This window comes from Strigops habroptila, chromosome 12 (assembly GCF_004027225.2).
Source record: "Strigops habroptila isolate Jane chromosome 12, bStrHab1.2.pri, whole genome shotgun sequence".
Lineage (NCBI taxonomy): Eukaryota > Metazoa > Chordata > Aves > Psittaciformes > Psittacidae > Strigops > Strigops habroptila.
This window is the reverse complement of record NC_044288.2, coordinates 22,826,123-22,843,964: the sequence shown is the minus strand read 5'-3', so window position 1 is coordinate 22,843,964 and position 17,842 is coordinate 22,826,123. Positions and strand designations below refer to the sequence as shown.

Here is a 17,842-nt window from a genome sequence, read left to right as displayed (position 1 = left end):
CCTGTTCAATTTATAGTTAACTACTATGTACCCACTAATAGATACTGTAACAGAAAGGAAAAACAAAGTGTGCATAATAAATGGGTTTACTATTACTTCAATTGAATAGGTAGATTTTTCTGCCTGTAATATTGTTTTAATAAAAAGCTCAGTTGGAGGAAAAAAAACCCCAACCTGAAACCGTTCATTTGCCATGATCAGAAATGTCCAAAGAGCTGATTTATAAGAAACTTGGGGCAGTCATAAAGTTCTGAGATTCATCAATAAGAAGTCCTTGCAATTCCCAAAGCAGGTATTTGCAGGAACACACACCCTGCCAGCAGTAGGGAACCTGAGCTTTCTAAGGAGCCCTGTAGCCTGATAAGCCTTTTTGAAGCTTACTGTGTATGGGTCCAGCAGCCAGCCCTCCCCAAGGCTTGTAAGTCCATGAAGCCAAGATCTACACCTACCATTTAAATGACAGTTATTAACAGCCAAACTGCGCCTATCCTGAAATAGTTCTCAAATTGTTGAACACAGCTGGGCAGAACTCACTGATTCAAAAGTCAGAGAGAGAGGGAGGTAAAAACACTAAGCAAGAAAGTGTCGGATTGGAAAGTCAAGGTCCACACCAAGGAGCAGCCTCATGGCAGCAAAGTTACTCACACTCACTGCTCACAGTCCTCACCAAGGTTCATTAAGGAGCCCTGAAACTACTACTGGCCCACGCCACCAGACTCCATCCAATCTCCTCCAACATCACTATCCATCTTACAAACAACTATAATCACTGTATTATCCATCTATACATTCACCTTGGTCCTGTTTCCCCCTCAACTCTGAATAGTATTTCAAAATCAGAAACAAAGCATTCAAACAGAAAAACAAGTTTGGATTTTAACAGAACTTTCAAAGAAAATCTGGATTCTGAAACGCAGATTTGCTGGAACTCCAGTGGCCAAACTTCACAGGCAAGAGGAGAGGTTGTGAAACAAATGGTTACTCTAAGGCAAGACATTCAGTGTCTGAACTCAAACAGACTAACTGCAAACAAAACTCAATTTAAGCTTCCATTCACAAATGCAGTTTCTTTTAAGTATTTGTTTGGTACACATGAAAACCTGAACCAATGAATAACACTATTATATTATAAAAGACACTAAAATAATAATTATGTTCTGCTAAAAATGGTACATTCAGGAACACTTTAGGAAGTGCCACACAGTTACTACACAGGTTCTGCTTTTTCTTTCCAAGGTAAATATCCTCGGAGTTCAAAGTTGTTAACTGGTACCACAATCTCCCTTTTCATCACTTTCAATCCCTCCCAAACCAGTGAAGAAACAGCAGTAATTCCCCCATCTATAAATTACGCAGGCTCAGCTTCAACAGCTTACTAGAAGAGAAACAACAGAGAACTTCAGATTTAGTGGTCTTCTATGCAGAGTAAGCCCCCCATCCCTTGTTCTTCACTTCTTAAAAGTTAAGAAGCTAAGTTAACAGAATAACCCAAAATGCTCCAGGACTCCATGCTAACTATTCTGCATTCAAACATGTGCAAAGACTGTCATATAAGGCTATAACCAGGATCCCACTGAGTAGAAAATAAAAAGCTTATCCTTTCAAAATTAAATCACACAAATATCACAGGCTAGTCAGTTCATTGCAGTTTAAGAGAAATGGCAAAAGCTCATTATGTTATTTTTTAAATTAAATGAGAAAGCAAAACGTAGCAGGCAACATGCACAACTATGCTACTTATATCACAACTCAGTAAGCAGGCAATAAAACACAACAGCTCACCACCCCCCGCAAGAGCCTGCTGTACAGAAAGCCCTCTTAAGATTCACTCCTACAATGCAGTTAAGTAGAAGAGTTCAGAAAAAGGATGCACAAAAAACATTTAGCAGACTTAACAGTTTGATTAAACAGAGTCCTGAGAGTTTAACAAATGTTCAACAGCATACGCATAACATTTACAACAAGAAAGAAGAAAGGCACCTGGAGACATCTGACACTGGGCATGCTCTGCAGGCATCTCAGTGCGCACATGCTCTCTACCAGGTTGGAGCAGCCTAGCCACAAAGACCTTGGCACAGAACACTGCAGGGTGACAAAAAGGAAGGAAGAGAAGAAGCAGTTAGATGCCACAACAAATCACTCAAGGCAGGCAACTCATTAGTATGTTAACGTGGGTACTTATCTATGTTATTTCTATATTCATCACAAGGTTAGTGGCCAAGGGTAAAATAACAACTGAAGATCCTTTTCAGAAAATAAGCACTCCCTCTGTCCTGTTAAGGATAACCAGCTCATTGGCAGCCACTTGGCTTCAGTGCCCAGCTAACATTTTAACTTACTACCAGTAGAATCAGAGTTGTTACAGTTTGGTCCATCAGGCCAGCAATGCATCCACACATTGCTACCGACAACCGCGGTTCTGCTGCCCAGGGAAGACGCCTTCCTCAGCAAACTGGCCTGGCTGTAATTGCTGGAGAGGTTTTTACCTTTGCAGTCACCCTTGGGGAAGAGAAGTGCAGGAGCTTTTCATTAGGGTGGCACGTCTTTAGAATACGACCTGGAGGAGCTACGGTAATTAAGGTTTGGCACCCCACACTGTCTCAACTTTCTCAACCAATTTGTGCTCATTTATTCTGACAGCAAAGCCAACATTAACGTCTGAGGTTACAGCCCATGCACTGGGACGCTGACAACCAAAAAAGGTGAGTATTTTTAGAAAGTAACAACACCTAAGTTCAAATTGCAAGACCAAGTTCTGCTTAGTCAAAATGCCTGGTCTCCTGATTAAATAAATGGGATACCGAGGAAAAAGGTTTGTGTTATCAGCTGAGGGTATCCTAAAGCCAAATTATACCCTAACTACATTTATTACTTGTAACACCAACCAAGCTTAACTACCAGACTCCATCCACATTGCTGACACTACAAGTTAGGAAACATTTGGAAATCCTTTTTGTTTCTTTTCTGAAGCTGAAGAAATTTGATGCAGACTCCCCAAAACTTCTATAGCTCCATGACAGTATTTCACAGTTCCTTTTAAGGACAGAATAGCACATACACTACATAACCACCACATAAAGTTAGGGAGAAAGACTCAATTCCTGACTATGAAGCAGTGCACAAACCCAGCTCTAAAATCTGGCACAGACTTAGCATTCAATATTTTTCACACAGGCTTCCAATTTAGTTATAACAAATGCCAAATCTTTAAAAGAAAAATCCCACACAGATAACATTGAAAGTGGAATAACTGGAGGTGAAGACTCAGTGGAAGTGGTTTGTGCCAGCAGTGAGGGGAAGGAGGGACCCAGAGCAACTGAAGAGGTTAAAAACTTTTTTTATAAACTTTCTTTCATAGAATCCCAGCCTGGGTTATGTTGAAAGGGAGCTTAAAGCTCACCCAGTTCCAACCCCCTGCCATGGGCAGGGACACCTTCCACTAGAGCAGGTTGCTCCAAGCCCCTGTGTCCAACCTGGCCTTGAACACTGCCAGGGATGGGGCAGCCACAGCTTCTCTGGGAAAAGTCTGTGCCAGCGCCTCAGCACCCTCACAGGGAAGAGCTTCTGCCTAAGAGCTCATCTCAGTCTCCCCTCAGTTTAAAACCATTCCCCCTCGTCCTGTCAGTACATGCCCTTATAAAAAAAGTCCCTTCACAGATTTCTTGTAGGACCCCTTAAGGTATTTTATTTCATGTTATGAATAAAACAAAAGAAAGACCAATATTTTCATCTCTGCGTTAAGCTGAAAAATTAAAGCAGACCCAGGACCCTAGGAGTACCAAAACACACTGGAATTCTCTCTCTTATCCAGCAGGAAGATTGCAATTCCATATGGCTGTTCTGTACTATGCACTTGTCATGTGAAGAATGGGTGCATATACCTTATGTACAGAGGTAAAAATAAACATGTTTATAATACATTATATTATTATCAAAAATCCTATTATTAGAAGTTTCTTATTTAAAGTTTAGAGAACTGTGATTTTTCATTAGCCATCATGTAATTAATCCAGTATATCTGTAAGTACTTTGCAATAATTTCCTTTGACATGTTCTCACCCAAACAGTTGAAATTTAGTTCCCAATGCCATTAGGGAAACTACCTTAATTTCAATGTGACACTAAAGTAGTAATTTGTATTTTGAAAGAAATACAGGATGTACTATTCAAACCCACTGATCACAATATTTAAGATGCAGGATCTTATACAGACCATTTGCAGTTCTGCTTCAGAAAAGGCACCTATAATTGAAGAAACTTCCTTTCTCATCTGTTTCATTATTTAACCCCATTTGGCACAATACCTGAAGGCTGTTTCTGCAACACTGAACCATCAAAGTTCAGGGCATTGCTGCAGGTATTAAGGCCCAAATAAGTTTTTGCATTTGTTTAAACATACAGGCCTGGTAAAATATTTAATTCTGCTCAACAGCTGGTAAAAATCATTGATCAAGAAACACAACAAACTTCTCTCCCAAGATTCCCAGATAAGCTGGACAAAACTGTGTGTGTGTAATGTACCTAATGAATCTACACCTCCAGGAGTCCACAAACTATACGCTAAAAATCACTGGTTTAGATTATTAGACTGCCTTCTTTTAGGAACCACTTTAGCTAAATAAGCTGAATTTTAAGAACCTGGGAAATATGCGTAATTAAGAACAATTTCTAATTTCATTCAAAATACATCAGCTACAGAGGCCAGATTTCCACGTCAAGTTTAAGCCACACAAAACACTTTCCACAGTATTACGAAACCCTGAATAAAAGGATTTATAAAAACCACTGGACACTTCTCTGTAGCAATGATATTGCACAATAGTGGCAATTAAATACTGCATTCTACTTCACACTGAAACTGGAATGCACAAATATTTGTGTGCTTCACTGACTTGTTACTTCTTGACCCTGCTTGCATAGGAACTGTCATGAATAAAAGCCTAATAGTATATCAAAGATTTAATTTTGGCATAACAAGGGCCTGAAATATGCCTTCACTTTCCACTTGCCTATAGTCAGGATCCCAGGGAGATACAGCATGATTTAATAAAGTCTGGGGAAGGGAAAAGGACTGATGGGCATAATAATAAATGCACTTATAAACCAGTGTCAACCCCACCAGCAGACCACAGAACCATACGAGTTAAGATAAGGCCAATCAAAACTCTGATTTTAAGGAAAAAACTAAGTTGCAATGCAGAGTTTCAAGAGACTCCCATTCAGACAGCTGCATGTTCACCTAACGCCCTGACAGCAGGGTAGAGGGAGCAGGTCAAAGAGGGGGCTCCACAGCAGCAGGGCAAAGAGGGAACGATGCTGAAAGACTCCAGACAAACATGGAAACCTCATTCTGGTCTTTTAGATGCTTTACGTTTGAAAAGATGAATGCATTTATTTTATTATTATATGATTGATTTTAATTCTATACACCAAGAAGTGCTCTGGTGGTCTAGCCTCAGGAATTACATTTCAAGATTTACGTTTCAGTCTTTAAATCTGAAATTTAAGAAACCTCTGCAAATGCTTGCATTTACACCCAAACCTATAAATTCTCAGTAATATCAGTAAAAAGGAATATGCTTCAATGTCTTTAAAGCTCAGATGCTGAGAACCAGGTTGGACACAGGGGCTTTGAGCAACCTGCTCTAGTGGAAGGTGTCCTTACCCATGGCAGGGGGTTGGAACTAGATGAGCTTTAAGGTTCCTTCCAACCCAAACCATTCTGTGATTCTCTAAGCTTCTTCTAGTAAAGAGCACAGCAGTGTTCTTCCAATAAATCAACTTTGTACATGGTAACTTTTAGGATAGAGGCAGCCAAAGAAAGTTTAACTTTGGACTTTTCATAGGTGTACAGTAATGCTGTTTTGTTAAAGCACCATAAAATGCCCAGAAACCTTTCACTTCAATGCATCTGAAATTAAGTTATGTCTTACAGAAGTCCTCATACCTACTCCTGAAAAAAAAAAAAAAAAATCACTTACTTATCCTATAAAGCCCACTAAATTGCTCAAGAAATTAATATGGACTATTTCCTGTGTTCCTGACAGAGCTAATACACCTTTGATATCCAGAGATAGAAATACTGCAATGCCATAATTAAGAATGACAGCATTTCCATAAGCCAGCCTCACTGCTGAAGTTTTATAAAGTACTCCAATTACGACCTCGGAACTTTTCACCACATTCGTTTTATTTAGACAAGATTTCTATTGCTATGTTTACAGTTTGGGGAATTCTGTTCTCAAGGCAAAAACATCCTTCCCTTTGAAAATCAGTTTCTAGGCCTACTCCAAAGAAATTCCAAAGAAAAATACAGTAAAACGAATGAAGGAGCTAATTTACTCCTCTTTTGTTTTTCAAAGAGCATCACTAATTATATTAATCATATTAATTCACTCCCACTGCAACAACCTTCTTATGCAGTTTATTACAAAATGAAATGGGACTTAAGAACCTAAGAAATCATTGAAATCTACAAATCCTAAAGCCTGAAATGCATTTCACAACTTCCTTGTGACAACAAACCAGCTCCTCAGTAGGGTTAGTTCATGTTCTGGATGTCCAAAGGGCTACAAATTGAGATTTGGACTGGCAAAAAAAGGGACAATCAAAAATCTCCAGCCTTCACTCTGAATTCTCTTCAGGTTTTTAGCTATAAGAAACTCACATGCTATTCAACACTGGTAGTTTACTGTTTAGTTTACTTTGATTTAGGCCTGAACCAACAGATGTGATACTTCTTTCCATTAATACTTAATATTGATGAATATATGGGCTAACTGCTGTTACTTGAAACCCTCTCTATAGCTGGGAATGACAGACACATTGCCCGGTGACTCAGATTTAATGCTGCAAAAAGGGGTATTCTGGAAAGCAAACCTAGACTTAAGGCCAGTACGACCATTTATGAAAGCTATATGCTCCCAAGTTTGCATTCCAAATTTAGTATCAAGCTCAGATCTTAGTTTCTAAAAAATCAGCATTGAGCACAATAAGACATTAAACCAAATACAAAGCAGTGACACTGTTCAAAGGCCTTCAGTATTATTTTACGCTCCGCAGGGAAGAGTTGCCAACTACCCAAACACCATCCCCTTTCACTAGCTGGGATATCACCCAGATCTTACCTGGCTTTTTTACCTTCAGTGATTTATTCAAAACAGTGACAAGCAGAACAGTGTTGAGCCAACTAGATACTGGAACAAGTAGTTTGAATTATTTGCAAGAGGTGGAAAAGTGTCAAAGTACACTCTTAGGCGTGAATACTCGATCAGAAATCATGTGGGAGCATGCATGTAACACAAACCCATGTGTTCTACAAGTGACAGCCTGGCTTGGCATGGTAACACCTTCACTGTGCTGCACGTTTTGGTACAACACTGAGTATCTTTGCTGAGGTACTCGAAACCAAAGAAACAATTTACGTCAGACCAATAGTAGTACTTTGTACTCTTCCTATCCTCATTTCAAAACCAAGTTGTCCCTTGAGAGGTGCAGTGTATTCACATGCTCCATACAAGTTTGTTGGGATCAGTGCCATCACATCGCTACCTTTTACACATCCAAAATGCAATCTCACGTGAAGCCTTGAGTGTCTGATTTGGAAGGTTGTTGGAGTACCATTCAGAGAACTTATTTCCAAAATCCATGGAGTTTTACATATGCAGTACAGTGTTCTGCCTTAAGAACAGCTACATCCTCACGTCAAGAAAGTTATCTTTGGTGAAATCTACTCTTACATTTCTGTCCTTCATTGAAATACAAATGTAAAAGTGAATTTCTCAAAAATAAGTATCCACGGAGCAGCAAATTCATTTTAACTTGTGAAATGTTTTTGATTATTCCAATAGCTGAGTCACATTTCCATTAGGCAAAAACCAAACTATTTAGCTAAGTGACTGCCATTCAAAATTAAAATCACTCAATGTTACAACCTTCCAACAGCCATTCAAGATCTGCACATCAGCTTCTTGCATTTGGGGGAGAAAAGACTAAGTGAGGAATCAGGAAATTTAAAGCAAGACAAAGGGTAAATAATTTATCAGATAAATTCTCCTCATTACCACACCGTTGTTCTAGATAGCACAAGGAATTCACAGAAGAGTGATCGATAACGCAGTCCCACTCTGCTCCTGAAGATCAAAGTATGAGCTTGCTACAACAAAACGGATGCTACAAAAGGAATATGGGTTCAGTGGAGAAAAGATTAAATGCTTTCTTTGAATATAACAACAATCTTACTCCATTATCATTTATTCATCAGGATAAGACTCGTGAGATGCACTAGCTTTCTTCCAGGAAGACACAAAAGACTAGGCAGAAAATCCTAATACATTTACATAAGTCACTCTGAATGCTACTTTAAATCATCTGTACTTCCCAAAATACACAGTATTTACACTAAGCCTTGCTTCCTTCATGTACGAACACCCCAATTCCCACAGTTTCAAGACTCCAGAAGTGAGAGTCGTTTCTGCATTAATGTGGCTTGTGACACATAGAAAAAGGCCATTTCAAAAGAAAAATGGCTTTCCTGTGCTCTTCTGCAGCAGGAACAGAGGTGTTACAGACATCTACAAGACAGCAACACACCTGCTTATGGTAAATCATAAATGGGGGTGGGAGGGGGCACGGAAAAAAGAGAAACCTGAAAAGAGACCTAGCATTGCCAACTGAAATAGGAGAAACTTTGAGTGAACAAGTTAAACACTTTAAAAAATTTAGCTGAAACTTGCCTAAGATGTTAAAACTTGTCTTAAAAACTTAATATGGAGAATAAGAGTCTAAGAATGAGGTCTAACAATCTAAAACTAATATTAACCCCATCTAAAAAAAACCTCGTCTAGACAAGGCAGCGTGCACTTTAACTTGACAAGTTCAAATGCACATGAAGCCTGGCTCACCACATTGTAACATGGTAGTTGCACATTCAGGGTCTGTGCATCAAATGCTGTAGAGGAAAAGTTATATAGCCTTTGATAGCTGACTTACATTTTACTTTTTGAAATGTAAGATTCAAAACGTGGGCAAGAATTAAGCCTCCAACCTGCATATACTCACACTCGAGATCAACTTAAGCTTTACTACTGCCTTTGATAGGCCTGTTTCATGCTTCAAAAAGCAGTATTACACATGGTAACATCAGGGATCTTAATCAGCAGGAGTACACATTTATGCCTCCTCTTCCCCCCTGCACCCACCCCTTGTATGTTAAATTATTTCCTCTTTTCAGTTTCCATCATTCAAGATGCCAAGTTCACTTCTGCCTCCCCACTCTCTCAGTTTAGAAAAAGGCACACCCTGAACAGCAAATATTCCATGGGAAGATGTTATTTTGCAGTGTTAACTCCAAGATGAATCTGATGGTGTGGGTAACAACTTCAATTCCTTATTAGATGAGACTGCAAGAAATGTGTCAGACTGAGGTTAATAACTATTTCCCTTAGATTTTCCCTCAGATTCTTTTTGAAGAGTTATACTAAAAAAGCACGCCCCAGGCTTCTCCACCCTAACCAAATAAAATCCAAGTACTCAGAAATCAAACCAGGAAACAACATCATCCTGTGCACAATTCATTCATTACAAAGGTACTCATCAATTACATTCAAGTATAATTTTTTTCACAAAACACCACGCCAGCAAAACAAACGCAGAGCTAAAACAAGACATGAGATCAACAGCACCTACAAGAGGATCTTGTACAGTAGATTAAATATTGAGGCCTTAACATTCGCTTTAATAGCTGTCTACAAAAGAGAACACTCAAGCAGCCTAGTGTTATGGCTATTAATATCAAAAGGGATCAAGGCATACTGCTTCATACTACCTTTAGGAATAAGTTGCCATGTTCCTTAAAGCACTAACTTGCAATAAAGCTGGGCGTTAGGAGAGGTGCAGGTCTCCCATTCACACCAAGTATTTAACTTGCATGACTTTATTTTCCTACCAGCCAGGGACTCAGCCTTCCTTTCTGTCACACACAAATGTCTTCCCAACTTGTGTAACAGATAACATGTTGAAGCCTTTTACAGCGATCCCAAAATACAACCATACTCCCCTACTCTGAAATAAACTTTAAAGCTCCTCTTGCAAACCGTGCCTTACACCTGGCTCAGCTATGCTTTGAAACCAGCTAGGAACAGAACTTTAGGTTGAAATCTCATGACGGACTGAAAAGGCTGACTCCAGTGCTGCCCACGACAGAATCTCAAGTGGCATTTCAGCAGAACAAAGCTACTGGAATTTGTACTATGAACTAGACAAGTTCTCTAAGTTTCTGATGAACTCAGCAGAGGACATGGCCAGAAAGCAGAGCAGATAGCTATGACTTTCCTGAACTCAGCTGAGAAGTTCAATGAAGTCACTGGTAGGACTGCTTTCTCCTTTCAGCAGGAGGATTTGTGAGCCACTTGCTTAGTGCCCCCGTACCTGTAGATACTGCTTTCCAGCTCTGCAGAAGGCAAGTTTACCTTAAATCCCTAAGTCTGCTTTTCACAGTAGATATGCAATTTCCTAACAAACTGCACGTGTATTTACTGAATATGCCCTTTCCTTCTCTAAGCTCGGGAGCTAACGTGGTGTCTTCTAGCACTTTAGGGGACATTAAGCAGTTAAAGCAAGATACTGAATTTGCGGACAAACTCATCTAAGCAGAAGCAGCAAGATATAGTACAGGGTGACTTCTTACCTGAAACTTTGTTTCTGGGCTTCAGATCCACCAATCCAGAATGAAAGGGGATTCGAATGGGTTTTCCTTCTCAGACTTGTCTGTTAAAAGAGAGCAGCCAATCATCTTCAGCTTGGTGTATCTACTCCTTTCTTGAACGAAATCCCAATTACGTACTCCTAATGCTGTTAGAGAGACAAGGCAGCCTGGGCACCTTACCACTCCGTAACAACTACGTTAGTGGGGACATCGGATTGGTGGATCTAAGACAAAGAAACGGATTGACAAACAAGAACTTGCTCTTTCCCCTGCCCTGGATCACGCAATGCACAAGCGTTTTGAGACTACAGCTCACAAAGATCAAGGAAGATGAGAAGAAACTACAATGCAAGTAACAAAACAAATGCTAAAGCTCTGACCACCAGCTTACACCTCACAAGCCTGCTCTGTGAACTGCCAGAACAGTAACACACAGTCTAATATAGTTCTCCTACTTTGCCATATACATGCTCTAAAGCATTTTATTGCAATGATTATTTCCCTGTTTCCAGACTCAGAATGATGTGACTTGCCTTATGGTTCTGCTGCACAAAGATGGAGTCTTCAAGACATTTATGATCTGAATGACAGCACTGAATTCAGTAAATTTTTCGTATCACTGGGTCTGTGGAAAACAATCTAGAACTAGAAGAGAGTAAGCCAAGATATGCTACTCCTGAGACAGGAAAAAGTCGCCTCTTGCTGAGCAAGACGACAAAAGGCCTTCATCCAGTACTTTCAGCAGCACACTTCAGGGTACAATTAACTTAAAGCAGCTTTAACAATAACACCTGAGAGAAGAGGAAGTCCCCAGAAATCTCACACTATGTGTAACAGAACACAGATCCTAGAGAGACCAGACTTGTGCCTTCCAGTCAGATCTTCAAAAAGTTTGAGATATGGCCTACAAAATTTCTGCTAACAGCAGCCAGAAGCAATAGCAATGTTTTCGGGTACATAATGCTGCAACATCCACAGAAGAACATGCCACTGCTGCCTCTCACCCTCTCCTCTGCTCTCCAACCCCCTCAGAGAGCTGAACCAAGTGTTCTTCAGCCTCCAGCACTGTGCGCCACATCTCCAAGCACCAGCAGCTCAGAGAAGGGTGAGAGAAACTGCCAATGCTCGCAGCTCTGCCAAGGAACTCTCTCGATGAGGACAGTCCCTGACTGCCCAGAGCTACCCAAAGAACGGAGCATCTTCATCGTCAGGGGATTTTCTGCTTTTCTACCACTGGTAAAGCAAGGGTTGATAAGAGGGTGGCATGTCAAGGACAAAGCAGCAAGGTAAGCCTGATACCATGTCCAATTTATGACTTTAAAGGCTGCCAAGTAAAGAAGTGAGATGTCAAGGCCTATGACTCAGTTTTAAGAGTACAATATAGCTCGGTAAGAAGCCAGCTATCAAAATTACATAAATGTTCTGATTTACTCAGTCACAACAGAGCCAGTGGGGCGTTGGGAGGAGAGGCCCTTCACCAAGAAGGCATTCCTTAGAAGTATTTGCAAGTGTTACAGCACAGGTCTGATTTTTGCCTCCAGAAGTACTAGTATGATGGCGACAGCCTGAATATCAAGTTGGCTAGTCCTTCACTGCCCAAATAGAACTGTGTAAAAGCTTCTCTATCAAACATGGCCTGTAGTTGTAACTTAGTAAGTTTTGCAAATAGATTCCAAGTATGGATTTTCAAAGAGCTGTAGGTATTCTTGTCTGAGATCTTTAAATTGGCTTGAAAGAAAAGGATCGAAGATGCGAACCCAGTACCACCGTGCAAGCCACTCTGAAATACAGACGTACTCCTCACAAACAGGCAAGCAGCACAAGTTGTTACAACTTCTTCTGCACCAAAACTCCATATTCAAGAACTGTTCAGCAGGATGAAACTGAGAATGCAGCCCCACAACTCGTGACACTGAATATATAGTTGTGATTCTCCTCCAAGTCAATGAGGAAAACAAAATCTTGCAGTGTTGCCACAGCCAAAAGTAGGCCTGAAAAGCTTTTTTTCCACCAGTTTACCAGAAAGCACATCAGTCCCTATTCCTAGCAAGTAGGTACCTACATATATCCTACAAACTTCTGTCTGTATTCATACGAAAAACAGGCCTGGGAAGCTGAACTACTCTGTGATCCCCAATAAAAATGTTAATTTCCTGGGGTAGAAGCATAAGGATGCAAGTCCTGAGGGGACCTGGATTAAGAAAGCCAGCTGGATTACGAAGAAACAACACCCCTTCAATCATCCCCATTGCTAATGTAGCCTGCATGAGAAGCAAATTAAGTTTCCAAAAGATTCAGCAGGTTTTTGTTGTTAAAATACAAATGGTGTTGCATTATTTTTGCCTTATCTGGTCTTGGTTGTGCACTACTTGTGTTGGGAAATGTGTGGAAGTAGTACAGGAAAACAGAGTAGGCTGTCAGATGTCACACCACTGAGCTCAGAAATACACCGAGAAGCTGGGGAAGGAAGGGATTTTCCAGAAAAAGTGGATTTTCTGTGAATAATGAAGCACTATCAATACCATGAAAATCAAACCGAGAAATCAGATTATACAACATCATAAACAGTGGCATTAGTTATAAAGAAGACATTGCCAGAGAAAAAAAAGCTGTAACATGAAGTGTTGTTACTAATCAGCATTGAACAACTCCATAAATATTCTCATTTCCCTTCATTTCCTCCCTTGTAACAAAAAAAATTACTTGTCACAGAGCAGCCCTCTTATAACCATGGTCTCTTATTCTCTCCCACACATCATTCTTCTCACATTGGCACGTCTGCTGCATGCATTTCATTTTAAACCCATCAGCAATCTCACTTTGCAGCCTGCTGCACAGGCACTCCAAGCAGCACAGGAAGATGAAACTGAAAATGCCAAAGCAACGGTGATCTCTAAACTCCATGACAATCAAACAGAACGCATCAAAAGACATACATTGAGTTGATTTAACAAGCAGCAAAGGTGTTTCAGAAAAAACACATGGAAAGAAAAGGTCCATCCACCCTTCAGAGAACATCCCCAAGTCTCTCTGAAGGTTCGGCTTGTAACAAGGCAGTTTGTTTTGCCAAGATGCTGCTTGCAACACTCACCAGTGACCCAAATTTTTAGCAACGTTCAACAGCTCTGCCTGAGGGATACAGCCAGCGAGGGATATAGCCAGCACTGGCTGAACAGCAGCAATGCCACACATGTGCTTTACAGCATTTATAAGGAGCAACCCAATAGCACTTCAGAGAGGGCAGCTGGTGCACATTCCAGCGTGCCTGTGGAGATGTGATCTCATTCCACCTGGACACTGGATTTACAAGCACAGTTCAGGACCTCCCGGTCCCAAGCCAGAGCTTGCAGGGAACACATAGCGTTCACACACAGAGGAAGCTTTACACGTGTTTTGGGCAGCGAGGGAACTTTCTCTGCTGCATGTTTGCTCACTTGCTCAGCATTGTTGCAATGGTTAGGAAATTTAGTCGTGTTAGACAATTTAACTGCATTGTGAGGTAAAAAAAGGCAGGAATCTCTCCAAATTTCAAACGAGATTTAAAAAGCCTTTGGTGAAACACCAGCGTTTAGTCTCCCCAAGAAACTCTAACTTCTTTCTATTAAGAACTAAAAGCAATTTAGTTTCAGAATTTTCCCTACAAATGGAGCATCTGCAGTTTTCCCTGCACTGTATAAACAGCTGCTGCCATAATGATTACAAACTTCAGACAACTTTTGTCTTTATAACCTCTCTTCTGCATCTTTGTATTCTCCTTCTTCCCTTTGCCACCCCATTTCCCCAGTCAGTCTATTGTTTCATCCAACCCTTTCCAAAAGATACAGCTTTCCACACTTCTTTGTTCACTTCCCTCATTTCATCATCACTCTGCTGGCTCGGAATGCACTTGCCTTGCTCCAATTCATTTTCTTAAGCTCTTCCTTCCCATTTTTTGCACTACTGCCAAAGTCACAGCAATTCATTCTCTTTATATTTGTATCTTTCCTCTTACAGGCACTCTCTGAAATGTGACTGTCATTCTGCTAGCACAGATCTTCCATCCTCTGCCCTGAAGGCTCATCTGTGCCCTCCCACAGCCATCTAACCACCACCTCTTCAGAGATCTGCTCTAGATGTTTCCTTTTTCTCCCCATCTGCCCAGCATGCCACTGGCTGCATGTTTCACTGTCTGACATACAGCTCCCAACTCTAATTTAGCTACTGACAATTAAAAAAAGATGACTGCAAAGCAAATAAATTGTTATCCTACTAAAGAAAGCACAACTAGTTTACGCATAGGTTTACAAACATCTTACTAACTGTCTACTCCCAGCCTTTGATTAAGAACCAGTCACATTTCAGCTGGAACAAGTACCTCCTTTGTTTCAGATGCAAAGATGATTGTGGCCTAGTCCAGCTGTATCTCTGTTGCTACAAAAGTGAACTCTTTGAAGGAATCCTCTAAGAATACGTGGGGAAAAAACACAAAAATTAACTGCTGCTTGGCTTGCAACAACTGAGACGTGGAAATAAAAAAGACAGAATGTTAAGGCCCTACTGAGATATATACAGCAGCTACATTTTAGTTTCCATGCAGAATGCTAAGATTTATTTTGTGCTGTAAAGCTTTCAGTAGTTTGGGGGCACAGCCATCTCCAGGTGCAGTAACCCAAGGAACTTCAGGTACCGCTGGCGTGGTTTACAGAACAAGTTGCTGCTGACTTCATCCACAGATTGTTACCTCTTGAATTTGAAGGCATTCAGCTCATATGAAAGTTCTGCCAGAAGAAATTAGAAGACTTTTGGCAAGATATTCAATTATAGTTTTTCATTTATTATTTACAGAGGCACTTAAACACTGGACACTTCTATGAGAGACAGAGAGACATTCTAAACACTGAGGGTAGTATATTAGGAAGAATATTTTCCATACATACACCTTTAAGACACAAATGATAACACAGTGTAAGCAAGCTCTTGTCAGTTTTATCCCTAGGCATGTTCTCTCTATAACCCTTTCATGCCACCACCACGGAGCAGCATTATATTGAATTTAAACTGCCAACTCTGCAGCAGTGGGATCTGTGTTTGGAGAACAGCATGCGCACCAAGGACACAGTGCAAAGACAGATGACAATAAACTCAGTAAGTGCAGTAATTTACACCCAGTTGGCTTCCTGCTTCAGTAACCATGTCCCAGAGGTGTCTGGTGGGTACAAGAGCCTGGGAGCAAGAGATCTGCCTTTTTTTATGCCATCCATATCTTATGCTGCACACAGTTCACGCCATAAATGCAAAACCTTTCACACTGTATAAAAAAAAATGTATTTATCATACTTAGGTATTCTTTTACAACCACTTTCATACAAACTAAGAAGCTAATTGCCACCTACTTGGAAAGTCTGCTGGTAAAACAGCAGTATGGTTCAGTGAAGTTTCCTGAGAAGATGAAAAACATGAAGCTTTTAGCAGGTATTGAAGGCAAATGCATACAACAGGTTTGATGCAACTGAGCAATACAGATTTCACACAAAACTCTGAACCTCTAGGTAAAAACCAAAACCTGTTTCAAAAAGCATTGTTGGTACTTCACCTTAAGAAAGAAAAAAGTTTGGTTCTTTAAAAGAGCAAAAAGGTTACAGTTATCTAATTTCACAGAGAAAATTGAAACTGAGGGAAGAAAGAGCCCTTTCAATCGTTTTGGCTACCCCTCCATCTGTTCTGGATTACTTCCTTACTACTCATTTTCTAATAGTTTGCCCACTCATGCAAAGCATTTGACTGAGGCAGCATAAATATGAAGGCATCTAAACTAAACCCCAGCCCGTCAGACATGCCGCCAGCCTAAATCTGGACCTCCCACTATCAACCCAAGTTACAAGCTTGACACCTCATGCCTCTTGAAACCACCTCTACAGGCGATGGGCGCCTTGTCTGTAGAGGTGGGCACCATCTGCAAATGAAAGTCGTAGAATGTCATCACTAAATCAAATGCTCATTGCCATGAAAACGGCTGGATGACATGATTTACAAAGCTGGAACAAGACATGCAAAGCATAAGCTGTCCTAAAAAATACAGTGACTTCAGAACACTCGCTAGAACTTCCTACGGCACTAAAAGTTGTCACTCTGAAACCTTAAAATATTTCCCTTAGATTCCAGCTTTAAAAATAGAACAGTATTATTGCCATGACTGATTTTTCCTTAAATAAATGCAAATGATCTATCCAGCAAAGGCACAGTGGAAGGCTAGAACATCTTGTTCTGAGACTTCCATGCAATTAACATGTTGACACATTACCTCTTGTTTATCAGCTACTCAGAATTACATCTTATTTGCTCCTCAGACTTTCTGCATCATACCTTTGCTCCTGTATTTACTATAGATTCAACCTCAGCATTGGAGGGAAGTGACCGAGTACTCAAAGCACACCAAACCCCATCTCCTGTAGCAAAGCGAGGCATAAACCATCCTGCTTTTAGCAAACAATAACATTCTTCAAAAGAAAAGCATCCTGCTAAGATGATCCCAGGTTTAGGGATGTTTGTCACCAGCATTAACAACTGATACAAGAGTTTGCACATAATACTGAAATCCCAGGCTGAAACAGTTCATATAGCTCCTGCTTTGTGTATTTGTCCTGGTTAAACCACGACAGGATTTAAAGAAACCTTCTGGAGAAGCTTCTCTTCTCCAACACATGAGGCAGCAAAACCTCCAAGCCATGTCTTCGTTTAGGAATGACTTTCAATGATTTTAGTGAAACATTAACACTCAAACATGAGTATTACTATGCAAGCCTTCACTAAGGTTGCAATTAAATTCAGCTACATTTTAGAGAGCCATGTTTCTGCTGGAAATTTAGAGAATTTTTCACCTTATCAAATTTTTATACTTATTAATTTCTTGGGAAAGAGAAAAATGTGTTGGGTCAACCTCCTACTAGGTAACAAAAAGCTTAATAACCCCATGGCTATTTGCATGGATTAGAATATTTCCCAGGCCCAACTGGAAACAGAGGGCACAACCACCATCAGCAAAAGTTACACTTGCTTCTGATGCGGCCCGAACAGTTACAAGTTACTTCTAAAAGGGGTGAGCAGTTACAGAAAGACAAGCAGGAAAGCTCGGTGAGGCAAACGTACCTTCCAGCCTCA

At 40.4% G+C, this 17,842-nt stretch overlaps 1 protein-coding gene and 1 long non-coding RNA gene across 6 annotated transcripts in view; both read right to left on the bottom strand.

Annotated features, from left to right (window-relative positions):
- FBXW11 (F-box and WD repeat domain containing 11) overlaps positions 1 to 17,842 on the bottom strand; it is a 77,705-nt gene that overhangs the window by 58,176 nt on the left and 1,687 nt on the right. The window contains exons 2-3 of one of the 5 annotated variants that reach the window (XM_030503608.1): positions 10,688 to 10,767; positions 1,981 to 2,082 (exon numbers count right to left, since the gene is read on the bottom strand). The exons of 1 other annotated variant lie outside the window; for it this stretch is intronic. In XM_030503608.1, the coding sequence (XP_030359468.1) occupies positions 1,981 to 2,031 (51 nt within the window). In that variant the 5' untranslated portion in view covers positions 2,032 to 2,082; positions 10,688 to 10,767. Of the gene's footprint in view, positions 1 to 1,980; positions 2,083 to 5,789; positions 5,797 to 10,687; positions 10,768 to 17,842 lie in introns of those variants that run through there. 3 more of the 5 variants (XM_030503609.1, XM_030503611.1, XM_030503607.1) reach the window with 3 other exon arrangements.
- LOC115615476 lies at positions 14,543 to 17,022 on the bottom strand. Its single transcript, XR_003994066.1, has 2 exons — positions 16,078 to 17,022; positions 14,543 to 15,462 (listed from the first exon to the last, which is right to left on the bottom strand). It is a non-coding gene; the product is annotated as an uncharacterized LOC115615476 (long non-coding RNA).